Source organism: Falco rusticolus, chromosome 4 (assembly GCF_015220075.1).
Source record: "Falco rusticolus isolate bFalRus1 chromosome 4, bFalRus1.pri, whole genome shotgun sequence".
In the NCBI taxonomy this organism is placed as follows: domain Eukaryota; kingdom Metazoa; phylum Chordata; class Aves; order Falconiformes; family Falconidae; genus Falco; species Falco rusticolus.
In genome coordinates, this window is record NC_051190.1 from 30846791 (window position 1) to 30861288 (window position 14498).

The following is a 14498-nucleotide window of genomic DNA, read 5'->3' on the forward strand; positions in this document are numbered from 1 at the left end:
TGGAGCCCTCGTGGCCTGCTTTCCGCAGAAGCTGTGAAACAAACCCCCGCGGCGCGGCCACGAGGGAGGCAGCGGGCCGGCAGCCCGAGGGGGAGAGGGAGCCCTTCCTCCCGCCGACAGACCCGACACCGGGAGAGCCCCGACGCTCGGGCACCCCGCTCCCACCCCGGATATCCCCCCAGCGCCACAGTCCCCGGGAGCCAGGCAGCACCCCCTCCCCCGGGGGAAACCGCGCAGCGCCCCGCTCGAAGCGCTGCCCCCCCCCCCCCGGCTCCGGGACCGGCCCGAACACACCACGCCCCGCTCCTATTCCGCCCCGCCGTGCCCGGGACAGATAACCACCGCTGCAGCCGCAGCCCCGGCCCGACCGACGGGCAGCGCGGAGCCCGGCCGGCGCTTCCCCCGGCGGCTGCGCCCGCCCGATAACCCAGGGCGGGGAGCGGCTCCCCCGGGCCGCTGCTGCCACGCCGCCCGGCACCGGCTGCGCCCCGGCTCCCTCCGTTACTACAAAAGCGGCTATTTTTAGACCGCGGAGCGCGCGGCGTCACAACAGGTTTCCTCGCATGTATTTTCAGAGCCATTCAAAGGCGGCGGCAGGCTGCGCGCTCGTCCGCGGGGGGGACAATCACAATAACCACGGGAGACGGGGCAGCACCGCCCAGGCGCGGCCCCGCCGGCCTCCCCGAGGGGACCCCACGGCCCCCGCCAGCCCCATCCCGCGGGCGACTGAGCCGCGTTGGCCCCGCGCTGGGGCTTGAGGCGGCGGGAAGGGGTGACCGCAGGGCCCGCCGAGCCCCCGCCCCGCCGCGGCTCCCCGGCGCTTTGGGGGCGGCTGGGCCGAGGGGCCGCGCTGCCCCGACACCTCCCCCGCCGCCGCCCCGCCGGGGCCCACGTGCGAGCAGCCCGGCCCGGCCCGGTGCGAGGGGCGGCGGCACCACGTGCCCGGCGCGGTGGTGACTCAGCACTTTTACCTCCGCCGCCCCGCCCGACCGGACCCGACCGGACCGAGCCGAGCCCAGCCGGGCCGCACCAGGCCACCGCCCCCCCTCCCGCCATTCGGCGGGAACGCGCGGCTACTTCCCCACCCCCACCCCCCCCAGCCCAACCAACCCCCCCCCCGCCCCCGCCCCACCGCGCCCGGGCGGCTCCTCACCTGCGTGCCGGCGGGAGCGCGCGCGCGCGCCCGGGGCGGGGGCGGCGGCGGGGGGGGGGGGCGGCGGCGGCGGGGGGCGGCGGGGGCGGCGGCGGGGGCGCTGCGCGGCTCCCTCCCTCCCTGCCAGCGAGTCCCGCGGACAACAACAAGCGCGGGGCGGCCCCCTCCCCCCCGCCGCGCCGCCGACCAACCAGCGCCCCCGCCGCTTCCGGCATGGCGCGTCACGCCGCGCGTCACCGCCCGGCCCCGCCCCCGCCGCGCCGCGTCACCCCCCAGCCACGCCCGCGCGGTTCATTCATGGGGAAGGGCGCGGGGACGGGGCGGGGCCGGCACGTAGCGCCCCCCCCGGCGGGGTGTGCAGCGCGGACCAGGGCCCGGGCCCCCCGGAGCGCTCCCGGGGAGCGGGTCGCGGCGCGGCCGTGGGGCTTTGCACGCTGGCGCGCCGTTGGGTTTGCAGCGGGACGGGGCGCCGGGAGGCTGTCGGGGGTCAGTTTGGTCCCAGGGCTCCGTGAGGGGCCTCAGGCAGGGCTTGCCCTCCGCCGCCGGCGGCCACCGGGACCAGCCATCGCCCGGCACCCCTGGGGGCTGCCCCAGGGCCGGATCCTGAACCCTGACCTCGCGCTTTCCTCCTGCAACTGTGAGAGCTGCTAACGCTGCGCCCTGACCTCGTGGTGCACGTAGCGTTTCAGACCTGGGAGCACCCAACAATGATGCAGATGCATGAAAAAACCATCATGACACTTGTGGCTGCCCAAACCCAGCTGCCTCCATCAAAGCTGGGCTCCCTCTGATCTTTTTTGTGTTCGTAACTATACTAGAAAGTCTGTGTTGGCCCCCTGCAACTCGGACTTTCCAGCCTCGGGCCCAAAGACCCTCGCTGATGCATATCTAAGGGCCGTAGCTGAGGCTTTGAGTCAGGTCCTGGCTATTGCTGCTCCCTTTGGGCAACACAAGGTGCAAAGCATGGGGACCCCCATGACTGGTGCAGCCCTGCGGGCCCTGGCTGAAGCGGGCGTTGGGCAGATGCACCTCCCTGCTGGTAGGAACCCCTGTTTTTTATTGGAATTGGGCTAATGAGGTTGGGCAAAGCTCCCAGATGGTGGCATGAAGCTGCGGCCCAGTGTGACTGCAGCAGCGCCAGCCTTCGCCTCTCGGGAGCTGTGGGCTCTGGCTGCAAACCTGCTGCAGGCACTGGGACAGGCTGAGCTCAGGGCTGGAGGGCAGATTTCAGCCATCCCTGTGGTCCCCGTTGATGTCTCTGAGGTTTGTCTCCAGGTCTCCTTTACATCCTGGGTGGCTCAGAGAGCCAAGACAAGCAAGGAGAGGGGTGCTGGTGGTGGGAGCCTTGGGGCCACCGGTGTCTCCAGCATGGCCACCGGCCCCCGTGCCCTTTCCAGGTGGTAATAACCAGAACTGTCCTGCATCATCCAGGGTTTTCCCTGAGACATCCACGAGACAGTGAGGTATTTTCCCCTGTCTTTGCAACAACACGCGTTTGCCAGATTGCATACAGCATGGTGGGGTGGGTGGGTCAGTCATGTCACCTGAAATTCTGCTTCTGGCTGTATCGTGCTGTTCACAACAGCTCTTACTTTTTGTTTTCATTCCCCGGGGAAAGCAACTCCGCTCCAAAGGTCTGTTGTCCTTTGCTGCTGACCTTTAGACTGCAGTGGCCTTCGACAGTAAACAATGAGCAGCTCTCCCAAGTCCCTCAAGATTGGGGAAGCCTGGCCAGGGAGTGTGCAATTATATGCACTCGTTAACCAGATGAACAGGAGTGCATTGGATAAAGGACCTCTGGTGAAAACCTGGATGGAAAAAAGGGGCTTCATTTTGGGAAGTGTGGGGTTTTGTGGGTCTAGCCCACCCACCATGTGCTCAGAACACATCTGGCATCACCATTCCCCAAAGCCACGGTGCAGGATTCAGCACAGGCAGCTTTGTCACGCTGCTTTAGGTACAGTGCTCTCACCCTAAAAGCAGAGTAGAAGCATTAATACTCCAGGCTTTGAGACCCTGTGTGCATCCAGGCTGGGGAACATCTGAAAGATAATCTCCCGTATTCTCCACCTTTGAACAGCATTGAGCATAGATACATATATTTAAAAAAAAAATACATAAAGACAAAGCACACAAACCAGAGGAGCGAGTGGCTGGGAAGTTGCCGGAGAGGCGTGTGTGCAGGCGCTGCTACTAGAGAGGAGCGGTAGGAGCCGGGCGCCTTGTAGGGTGTTTACGGTGGAGCAGGCAGAGCTGCAGCAGCTGGGAGCCCTGCCTGCCTGCTGCCTGCTGCCCGCCTGCCTGCTGCCCGCTGCCCGCAGCCACAATGTCAAGAGGAGACACGTGTATGTAAGCACCTGGCATGGCCGGAGCGGGGCCCAGGCAGGCCGGGCAGGGGGGTCCTGGGGCACTGTGCCTCCCCATGCTGGGCTGGGGACCCCCCGGCTGCAGGCACTGGCTGTCCCCCCAGTGAATGCTACTGCATCACAGGGCGGCCTGGCATGAGCATGAGTGTATGGGCTGGTGGCATGCCGAGGTCCCTGGGGTTTGCATGCTGGGTGCGACGGTGCTCACCGGCAATGGTGGGTGGGTGCTGGCACCCCGAAGGCACCCACGCGTGGGTGAGTGAGCGGCGATTGCATAAGGCTGAGGTGCTGTGTGGGGCAGGCGCTGCGCCCAGGGTGGCTTCGGAGCCAGGCCCTGGCAGTTTGAGCCGTTTTGGTGCCGGAGCTGGGGAGGGGCTGCCGGGGAATAAAATCTGCTTTTGGAGGAGAGACGTTTTGCTGAGCTTTTGCAGATTGCAGGGCGGAGATGGGTGGGGTCCAGGTGCCTATGGTTTGGGCAGGAGATGGAAAGAAGAAAGTTGTGTCTCTTATTTAAGGTGTTGAGATCGCTCCCTGGGCTCAGCAGGAATGTGGGGGTCTTCTTTCCTTCCAGTTCAGGAGGTGTTTGCCTGAGAGTTTGTGAAAATCAGATTTTATCAGTGGGAAGCAAAGACTGATGGTGCATTCCCTGCCATCCCTCATCCAGCTCTCCCCAGGGCTAAAACCTCTGACTCAGGGCTTTGGGCGACAGCAGAGGATGCTCAGTACCTGGGAGCCGCAACTCCCAGCACTACGGCTCTGTTCCCGTGGGCAGAGGGAGCTCGGTTTTGCCTGCAGCTTCCAGAAATGCTGCAGCCTGTAAATTCAGACCAGGGAAAAACTCACCGAGGGGCCACTTTGGCACCCCCCAAGAGCAGGTGGGGTTCAGGCAGGTGGCACTTTGTCCCTTGGGGCTGGCGGAGAGTCCTGTGGCAGCACCTCCCCGCACTCCAGCAGGGTTAGGACCACCCGCCCCTGGCAAAGCCACCCTTTGCTGAGTTTGCCACATGCACCTTAGCTGAGGGCACCGACATCGAGGTGCTGGGTGCCAAGGGGGGCAGGCTCTGTCTGCACTGTGGGCGTCGGGAATGGGGAAGCCGTCCTTGAGGCTTGGGTGAGCTCCTCCTCTCTGGCTCCTTCACACTTGCCTCCATCTCTCCCTCACTCCAGTGCCAGGACAATGAAGTCGTACCAGAAGCTGACGACAACAGTGCCGCAGCCAGCAGCATGTCGGGTGGAGGAGGAAGGGGCTGCCTCAACACCCACCGGCCGTGGGAAGCTGGCCCCGTGGTGGGTGGGCAGCGGGCTGCTGGTGGCTGCTGTGCTGCTGAGCACCATCACGGTCTGGGTGCTACGGCAAGTATCAGGGGGCTGGCCCAGACCCACACTGCCCCCCAAATGTCTCCTGGTGCCTGAAAACCACCGCTTTGACTGCTACCCGGAGCGGCATGTCGTGGTGACCCAGGAGCTCTGCGAAAGCCGGGGGTGCTGCTTCATGGAGACCCCGCCGCCGGCAGGGGGCAAGCGGGGAGTGCCCTGGTGCTTCTACCCCCCTGACTTCCCCAGCTACACCCTGGAGAGCCTCAACCAGACAGCGCTGGGCATGGTGGGGTTGCTGGTGCGGAGGGAGAAGGCTTATTACCCCCAGGACATCAGGATGCTGAGGCTGGACGTGGAGTTTCAGACAGACACGCGGCTGCACATCAAGGTGAGCTTCACGCTGGCTGCCCTTCAGAGCTTGGGACTGCGCTTCTGCACCCTCCATCCCATAGGTGACCGTCCCCTGCTCAGACCAAGTCTGGAAGCTGCTGTGCTCCAGGCATGGTTGTATGTGGTCAAGAGCATCTCCAACCCTTTGCCCTCTTTCTTTGCTGGTCTTTAAAGTGCATTTTCTCCCTTTTGCAGATAACTGATGCGACCAATCCACGGTATGAGGTTCCCCTAGAGGTTCCCCAGACGATGAAGAGGGCAGAAAACCCCATCTACAGTCTGGATTTCTCCTGGGACCCCTTTGGGGTGCTGCTGCGGCGCAAGGCGACAGGGACAGTGCTGTAAGAACCCACCTCCTCTGCATCCCACAGCAGGTGGGGGGAAGTTCATCCCACCCTAGGCAGGCTCCAGCACGCTTCCTGGAGGTTTTTCCTAGGAAAAACCACACTGCAGGATCTCCAGCCAATAATTACTCTTCATCTTTCCAGTGCTTGCTGTGGTCATGTCAGGGCTGGGTGGGATCTGGGGAGCATCTCTCCAAAAACCTCCCAGTACCCTAATTCCTCTCCGGTCCAAAAACAGACAAGCATTGTGCAGGTCCCCAGCACATCACCAATAAGCCACCTGGTGGCTTGGGGAAAGGGCCACTGAAGGGTTGTGGCTTTGCGTGTCTCGCCTGCTTTTGGATTTCCCTGGCTGTCCAAGCTATAGGGACACCCACATCTCCAGGCTTTTTGTGGAAAAGGACTGCGGGTGGCTTTGCTGTGCTGCTCTCAGTTGCCTCCATGGCTTTGCCCACACTAAGCTGTTGGTGAGCACCAACAGCTCGCTGAGGCATGGCCAGGGTGTTCTGGGATCCTGTCCTTTCCTCCCCCTTCCCTTTTGCTGGTGCCCGTTTTCTGTCCTTTACTTGGGAGCTGCTTATCAGCGACAACAGGCTGAGAAACCCCACCACCATATTGCCTTGGTGGTTAATAATAACCTGGATGGAAACTTCTGGTGTCAAAAGAAAGGCTGTGCCGTGCTGGGTCAGGCTTGTTTGGGCTCAGGCTGTGCCTCACATCCAGCCAGACTCAAATTTGCTGTCTGGGCCACGACGTTGGGGCTGGATGTGGGGTGGGGCATACGCTGCTGTGCTGGCCCTGGGGATGTTTTAAGAGGGAAGGGGTCAATTGTTGATTGGCAAATGGATCCCAATAGATCCCAACATCCCCTCTTGACCTCTCTCCCTTGGTATCACCCTGACAGGCTCAACACCACCGTGGCCCCCTTGATCTTTGCTAACCAGTTTCTCCAGATATCCACATCGCTCCCGTCCAAGTTCCTCTATGGGCTGGGGGAGCACCGTGGCACCTTCCTGCACAGCCTGGACTGGAACACCCTCACACTGTGGGCCCGTGACGTCGCTCCCACGGTACCATCTCCCCCCTCCCCGTGGGGGTGCAGGGGGCGAGGACCGGGGTGCATGGGACAAGCCCTGGGAAAACATGGCAAGGGGGTGGGCGGCAGCACTGGGAGAGGCAGGGGGTGGTCAAGGCTAATGGGCAGGTATGTGCTGGGAGGATTTCAGAGCAATTGCAAAAGGCTTTTGGCACTCTGAGGGCCCTGAGTGTTTTCTGCTCCACCCTGTCACTAGTGCAACAGGTTGTGGCAAGGCAGGAGGTTTCCCCCTTGCCCAGCCCAGCTCTGGAGCAGCCCCTGAGCTGTGAGGAAGAAGCAGCCTCCCATGGCATTCAGCACCAGCTCCAAAACCATCCTCATCCCTCACCTTGTCCTCCACAAGGGGTGACAGATGCATGGTTGGGTGGTGGCAGCAGATGCACAGAGTTGTTTTTTTGCCCCCAGTGATGTGGGGCTCTCCCACTTTGCCTGGGGGCTGCTCTGTCACCCGGCACATCCTCTTTGCAGGAATCGTTCAACCTGTACGGTGCTCATCCCTTCTACCTGCTGATGGAGGAGGGCGGAGATGCTCACGGGGTTTTCCTCCTCAACAGCAATGCAATAGGTAGGTGTCCCAGGGGACCCCAGGCCAGTTTGTCCTGGAGGAGGACCCGGCAGGAGGGGATGGATGGGAGCTGCGGGAGCGGCCAGATCAGGAACTTGGGGTGAGAGGAAGCCGTAAAAGGGAAAGATGTGGTTTGATGGCTCCGTTATTGAGCATAGCCATCTGTTTCCTGGCTACGGCAAGGCTCTTTAGCAACTGCTGAGCAGTTTAACCACACGCCCAGCTGCTGAGTTGCCTTCATAAAAGCAAGTCCCTTGCGTGCGGGTCTCTGCCCATTCCCCCTCGACCCGAAACGCCCTTGCCCCCAGGGCCAGTGGCGTGGCACGGCTGGGGCACAGCTGGGGATGCCGTCTGCCACCCATGCTCTTCCCAGCTGTGTTGCGCCAGCTGCAGCTGTGGGATCTGGCCGTGTGTGCCAGCTGAACACGCAGCAGCTCCCATGGGCTCCTGCCGTGTTGGGGACGGCACCGGCGACCACCCGTCCCTCCCAGCAGCCACCGCTTGCAGCCAGCTGGGACAATGCTGCACGTGGCAGGACTCCCGGAGCTCCAGCTGCGCTCGGCTTTATTGCAGCCATGCTCCAAGGAGGAGCTCGTGGGAGATGCAACCACCTGAGCTGAAGCTTGAGGGCTCAATCGTCTGAAAAGCCCTTCCCAGGAAAGCCCACATGCTCACTTGTACAAGTAGCTCTTGATTCACTCAGGAGGGGATTTTGGGGAAGGACGTGAAGGGGAGTCCTGCATGTGCTTGGTCTTTACATGGAAGCTGGGAGAATGGCGCAGCTTTGGGCTTAAAGAGCAAATTTTTAAGATAGAGAGCTCTCTCCCCACACAAGCCAGTGATGTCCCAGTCATATGATTTCTTAGTTCCCCTGCCAGAAGCTGAGCATTGCCTGTGGTGCTGCCTGGTCCCCCACGTGGGGGTCCAGGTCTGGGGGGTGCTCCCCGATGGTCACTGTCTTTTTCTATCCCCCCACCTGCAAGAGGTGGCCCTGCAGCCTGCTCCGGGCCTGACCTGGAGGACCATTGGGGGGGTCCTGGATTTTTACATCTTCCTGGGGCCTGATCCCAACATGGTCATCCAGCAGTACCAGCAGGTGATAGGTAAGTGCCCGCACCCCAGCATGGCCATCCATCTTCTCCATGCCCTTATCCCTGTCTCACCCCAGCTTCACCACTGTCCCCAGCCCTCCCAGCTGGAGAGGGGTCAGCAGTCCCTAGCCATCCCCTCCCCAGCCCACCCAGCACATCAGGTGTCAGCCTTTCGCCACCCTCCCCTTCCCATCCTTTTGAGATGCTGCTGTCATCTCGGGTCACCCTATCTGTGCTCCCACTCTCCCGCTGCAGGTTTCCCAGCCATGCCACCCCTCTGGGCACTCAGCTTCCACCTCTGCCGCTGGGGCTATGGATCCAGCAATGAGACCTGGGAGATTGTAAGAGCCATGAGGAACTACCGGATCCCCCAGGTAACCACTCGGACCTGTGGAGTGGGGGGGTGTCCAAGATCTGTTACCCACCCCTGAGCCTCTGTCCCACAGGATGTGCAGTGGAATGACATCGATTACATGGATGGGTACCGGGACTTTACCTTCGATCCCCAGAAATTTGCCTCCCTCCCCTCGCTGGTAGAAGACCTCCACAAACATGGGCAGCGCTACGTTATGATCTTGGTACTCCCCCTCCTTTCCCCCTGTGCTGTCTTTGCTGCAGAGCTGGGATGTAAGACGGAAACATAAGGGATGCTCCTGGACCTAGCCAATCATCCCTGGTCCTGGGGATTTGTATCCAGGGCTGTGCCTCAGTGCTGGGCGGGCAGCTGTAAACTGCCACTGGAAATCCCCCTAATGCAGGGACCACAGAGACATGGGCTAGGTTCTGGTGCTGTGTTCCTGTCTGCTGTGGGAGTACAAGGATGCGCCTGTCCCCTGTGGGTGAAAGAACTGGAGGAACTGTGGGTCAGGCTGTTTAACTCGTGGGTCCTCAGCTTGGGTGCCCTCAAAACCCCACGAGTGCTGGATTCTCGTGACCCAGCTGTGATCTCCCTTCTTCCCTCCACAAGGAAAGGGGGTGTGGGTTCTGCTTGCTGTGGGTGGTGGGGATGAGGGGGTGCTGGAGAGGGAAAGATCGAGCTCCCTCCCCATTGAACTCCCTGCTGTAGCCCAAGCCCGTCTGTGACCTGATGTTTCTTGCATAAGTGCAAGATTGCTTTTATTTGTCCCCCACCTCCCCAAAACACCCTAACGGGTCCTGGGTACTTGCAGAAGTGGCATTTCAGAAAACATGCCTGGAAGTGTTGAAGCAAGTTTCTGTTCCCCATGGGGAAAACAGCCACCGTGTGTGGGCTCTGGCTGACCCTGTCTGGGTTGTCCTCTTCTCTGAATCACACTGGCTGGCCAGGGGGAAGGGGCCACGGTCTGCCAGGAACAGTGCTAACCTCTGCTCCGTCCCCAGGATCCCGGCATCAGCAGCACCAACCCTCACGGCTCCTACTGGCCTTTTGACGAAGGCTTGAGACGGGGCTTGTTCCTCAACACCACCCAAGGGCAGCCACTCATCGGGCAGGTGAGGAGCTCCAGGGGAAATCCCAGCCCCGCGGGTCGTGCCATCGCAGGGTTGGGATTTCATCCCTCGCGCTGGAGGGAAAGCCAAGTGGCCGAAGGACCTCTCCGGGATGATTGCTAGAGCCTGGCTCAGCCCTCGGCCTCGCGTGTCACCTCCTGGTGTCTCCACCGGCCCCGGGAGCCAGCCCCTGCCCCAGCAGAGGAGCCCGTGGAAGTCATATGAGCTTTACAGAGTTGGCAGCGCTGCCCAAGCCTGGTCATCTGATTTCTCTCCCTTCCCGTTCCTGGGGCGAGGCGAGGCTGTCTGCAACGGACACGCGCCTCTGGATCTGCTCCGCAGTGCTCCCCTTCCAGCGTGTCCCCCCCCACCACCATTTGCTCCCACCAGCTCTCCTTCGCTGTCTGTGAGGAGGAGGCTTTTAATGTAGCCTGAAAACATGGAGAAAAATGAATCAGCTAAAATTCCTGAAGTGAGGCAAAGCGTGGAGAAATCACAGCTCTTTCCTGACGTGCCCTGGGCTAGGTGGTATCAGGGCTTGTGCAAGCAGAGGCAGAGCAGCCACTCCATCAGCTGCCACTGCCCACCCAGCCAGGTGGGAGTCCCCAGCATCCCGATGCTCCCGGACACCATGGAGGCAGGAGGGATGCTGTACATGCAGCATCCAGGACTGGAAGCGGTCGGCCTGGGTTTACTTTCTGGTTTATTGCTTGTTGCACCCCTGGCCCTCCAGCATGCTCACACCCCTGTGGCACCCTGTTCCCCATGGGGGTCCCCCACAGATCACCCGCTTGCTGAACCCCTGGTTTTGTGGTGTCCCCGCAGGTCTGGCCCGGCTTCACTGCCTTTGCAGACTTCTCCAACCCAGACACGCACCAGTGGTGGCTGGAGAACCTGCAGCACTTCCATGCCCACGTGCCCTTTGATGGGCTCTGGATCGTAAGTCCCTCCTTGCCCCCGGCTCACTCCCTGCCAGCAGCTCGGCTTATGCTGGTGTGTGTCCTGGCAGGACCATCTCTCCCTCAAATACTGCTTTTCCAGGTCTATCCACTGATCCCCCAAACCTCCCCCTTGAAGTTGCTTTACAATTTTCTCTGCTTAGGACATGAATGAGCCGTCCAACTTCATGGATGGGTCTGAAGACGGCTGCCCCCCAGGAGAGCTGGACAGCCCACCCTACACACCGGGTAAGGAGGGAGATGAAATACAAGGCTGTGCTGGTAGGTACCATGTGCTTTGAGATCGCTGGCAACCAAGTGTGATGGGGGAAACCCATTTTTAAGAGACAGCGTGTCTCCATTTTACACCCTGAATGCCTCCATCCCTACTTAGGTGTGCTGCTGTCCATGCCCAAGCCTTGTACGCTTGTCGGGGCTATGTCAGAGTGCAGGATGGGACCTTCTGCATGAGCTTTTGCTGCTGTGTTGGCAGCAATGGCTGGCTCCTGTGTGTGGGAGGGCTGACCCAGAGCCAGCAAGCATCTGGGTGGGGGTCTACATCCCCTGCACACACACACCCCCCCATGTGCCAACGGGGGCTCTCCTTCCTGGCAGCCGTGCTGGGTGATTCCCTCTCTGCAAAGACGGTGTGTGCCTCAGCGAAGCAGAAAGCCTCAGTGCACTACAACCTCCACAACCTCTACGGGCTGATGGAAGCCAAAGCCACAGCAAGGTACCCAAGCATCCTGCTTCCTGCTGGCCTGGGGATGGGATGGGACAAAATCCTGCTGCTGCTCAGGGCTGTGTAGAGAAAGGACGGGAATTTGAGTGCCCGACCTGAAGGAGAGATGCCCTGGCTGCTCACAACCTCTGGGATGGGAATAACGTGGAAGAGGAGGGGGGAGCTGACACCGCTGTGGGAGGGATGGGGGGGTGAGGCCGGTCCCAGTGCTGAGCCTTTGCTGTACCGCTTGGGCTGACCCTCCGGCCCCACAGGGCTGCCATGGGGCTGGACCTCTCCCTCCATCCTTGTGAGATAAGGTGTGAACTCCTGGGGGGCTGCTCTCACCTCCTGCCCCCAGCTCTCCCCATTGTTTTCCAGTGCTCTGATCCAGATCCGGGGGAAGCGCCCCTTTGTCATCTCCCGCTCCACCTTCCCCAGCCAGGGCCAGTACTCGGGGCACTGGCTGGGTGACAACCGGAGCCAGTGGAAGGACATGTATTACTCCATCCCAGGTGGGTGGCACAGGCTGCCCGCAGACACCCCTGCCACCAGCACCCCCAGTTCCATCGAGCTTTCTGCTTGTTTGGAGACACGTCCAAACTCCTGTGCCCTGCTGACCGTCCCTGCCCTCAGGGATGCTGAGCTTCAGCCTCTTCGGCATCCCGCTGGTTGGGGCGGACATCTGCGGCTTCTCCGGCAGCACCTCGGAGGAGCTGTGCACCCGCTGGATGCAGCTCGGTGCCTTCTACCCCTTCGCTCGCAACCACAACACCCAGAACGAGCAGGTCGAGGGCAGCGTGCCCAGTGGGAAGCATCCCAGCGGTGGGATGCGGGATATAGGCTGTGGGATGTGGGATATCGGATGGGGGAAGCAGGATGGGGGATGGCGGGATTGAGGATGTGGAATGTGGGATGAGGGAAGCGGGATGCAGGAGGTCAGGGGCAGTGGGGATGCCTGGTGGGGTTGGGGATGGGGTGCCTGCTGACTCCCCACATTGCCCCCAGGCCCAGGACCCAACAGCATTCAGCCCCGCAGCAAGGACGGCCATGAAGGATGTGCTGCTGACCCGCTACTCCCTCCTGCCCTTCCTCTACACTCTTTTCCACCGTGCCCACCTGCAAGGGGACACTGTCGCCCGGCCCTTGTTCTTTGAGTAAGAGCATCCCCGCTGGGAGCTGGGGAGATGCTTAGGCTGGATGACAGAGAAGTGGCTGATCCGAGCGGCGTCTCCATCCCACCACAGGTTCCCCCAGGATGTGGCCACCTTGGGACTGGACAGGCAGTTCCTGTGGGGCCAGAGCCTGCTGGTGACGCCAGTGCTGGAGCCCGGGGTGGACTCGGTCACAGGCTACTTCCCCCGAGGCGTATGGTACGACTTCTACACGGTGAGGAGCACTGTGGCGCTCAGCCGGGTTCTGACGGTCCCTGCTTGGGTGGGAAGCCACGGCTGAGCCCAGCAAGCCCCGGTGGAGGAAGGGGTGGGGGTGGCTGCTCCCCAGACCCATGCCCGGGCTACCTGCCATGCCCCCACCCCCCTCACGCCCATGTCTCGCCACCTGCCCAGGGCTCCTCGGTGAACAGCAGCGGGGAGACACTGAAGATGTCAGCCCCCCTGGAACACCTCAACCTGCATGTCCGGGAGGGTGCCATCCTGCCCACCCAGGTGAGCACCCTCCCGTCACCTCCCCAGGGGCCATCCCCCAGCACCTCAGCCTCTGGACCCCCATCCTGGCTGCTTGCAACCCTACAGCACCAGTGTCTTTGAACCCCAGAAACCAGGGACCACCAGTGAGGTGACCCGAGGGAACCCCATGCGCCTCATCGTGGCTTTGTCCTCGAGTGCCACCGCCTGGGGGGACCTCTTCTGGGATGATGGCGAGAGCCTGGACACCTTCGAGCAGGGCAGCTACTCCTACCTGGTGTTTAATGTCACGCAGGTGGGACATGGTGGGGAGGGCAGGGCTGGAGTGTCCTGTGGCACCTGGCCACCTTGTGCTCATGGCGTCACCTCCTGCAGAACATCTTCACCTCCACCGTCCTCCATGCCAGCACTGAGGCTACTGAGGTCACCATTGGCACACTGAGCATCTTTGGGGTGCGGCAGCCACCCAGCAAGGTCCTCCTGAATGGCCAGGAGAGGCCCTTCTCCTACCTGGACAACGAGGTACAGCCCCGTCTTGGGGTGCCTGGACCTGGCGGTCCCCATCCTGGGGGTCTCCACCCCTCTTTCCCCAGCCCTAAGGATCACAGGGCTGGTGGCCAATGCGGTGGGTAAGGGACACTGGGGTTGAGGGGGGCAGGGGAAGGGATGCTTCACACGCCCCCCACTGAGGCCATACTCCCAACATGTCTCCTCTCTTCCCCCAGGTTCTCACCGTGACCGACCTCGGCCTCAGCCTCAGCCGGGGCTTCTCCCTGCGGTGGCTGTGATGGGCTGCGGGCCCCCCCGCCACGCTGAGACCAGCTGCCCGGGAGAGGCTCGGGGCTCCCCCCACAGAGGGGAGGGCATCGGCGCTGTCACCTGGGGCTGTCACCTGCCACTGCGCAGCCCCCCTCCAGCACGGCTGGGGACCGGGAGGGGGCTGGCCCCACGGGTGCCCCCCGGGTGGGCGGTACGGGCGGAGGTGTGGGGGCCGCTGCAATAAAGGCACATGGAGAGCTTGTCCTGGGAGCATGCCATGGGGCTGGGGGGGCGGGGGCAGCCAGCTGCGGCGGGGCCCCCCTGGTTTTCGTCCCTGAGCTCAGTCCTCCCGATTCCATCCCCCCAGTCCCAGCTGCTCACCCCACCCCAGCCCCCCTCAGCTCCAGCCCCCCACCCCTCCCCTTCCCGCTCGGATCCCCGATCCCCCACCAGCAGTGCCAACCAGTCCCAGCCTCCGTCCCCCGCCCCGGTCGCGGTCCCTTTCCGCCCCCAGCCTCCCCCGGGAGCCCCGCAGCCCCCGCCCTACCCGCACCCTTATCTCCCCCTTCCCCCGACCCGGAGGTGCAGTCACACCGCCAGCCCGCTGGGGGGCGCCACTGCCCGCAACCGCCCTGCTGCCACTAG

The 14498-nt window shown here is 62.4% G+C and overlaps 2 protein-coding genes across 5 annotated transcripts in view; one reads left to right on the forward strand and one right to left on the reverse strand.

Moving 5' to 3' along the window:
* MAFK (MAF bZIP transcription factor K) overlaps positions 1-1321 on the reverse strand; it is a 14401-nt gene extending 13080 nt beyond the window's left edge. The window contains exon 1 of the mRNA XM_037383479.1: positions 1154-1321. The gene's annotated coding sequence lies outside the window, so the exon portion shown is untranslated. The remainder of the gene's footprint in view (positions 1-1153) is intronic.
* Positions 1-14115, forward strand: part of LOC119146185 (lysosomal alpha-glucosidase-like) — a 14764-nt gene extending 649 nt beyond the window's left edge. The window contains exons 1-20 of one of the 4 annotated variants that reach the window (XM_037383475.1): positions 3393-3498; positions 4687-5224; positions 5422-5567; positions 6475-6640; positions 7135-7231; positions 8215-8334; positions 8578-8696; positions 8769-8900; positions 9682-9792; positions 10615-10728; positions 10892-10976; positions 11343-11460; positions 11830-11963; positions 12085-12236; positions 12457-12605; positions 12696-12837; positions 13017-13115; positions 13225-13389; positions 13470-13616; positions 13820-14115. In XM_037383475.1, coding sequence (XP_037239372.1) covers positions 4697-5224; positions 5422-5567; positions 6475-6640; positions 7135-7231; positions 8215-8334; positions 8578-8696; positions 8769-8900; positions 9682-9792; positions 10615-10728; positions 10892-10976; positions 11343-11460; positions 11830-11963; positions 12085-12236; positions 12457-12605; positions 12696-12837; positions 13017-13115; positions 13225-13389; positions 13470-13616; positions 13820-13882 — 2787 coding nt within the window. In that variant the 5' untranslated portion in view covers positions 3393-3498; positions 4687-4696 and the 3' untranslated portion in view covers positions 13883-14115. Of the gene's footprint in view, positions 1-3392; positions 3503-3532; positions 3775-4686; positions 5225-5421; positions 5568-6474; positions 6641-7134; positions 7232-8214; positions 8335-8577; positions 8697-8768; positions 8901-9681; positions 9793-10614; positions 10729-10891; positions 10977-11342; positions 11461-11829; positions 11964-12084; positions 12237-12456; positions 12606-12695; positions 12838-13016; positions 13116-13224; positions 13390-13469; positions 13617-13819 lie in introns of those variants that run through there. The other 3 variants (XM_037383474.1, XM_037383477.1, XM_037383476.1) reach the window with 3 other exon arrangements.
* The last annotated feature ends 383 nt before the right edge of the window (positions 14116-14498 follow it).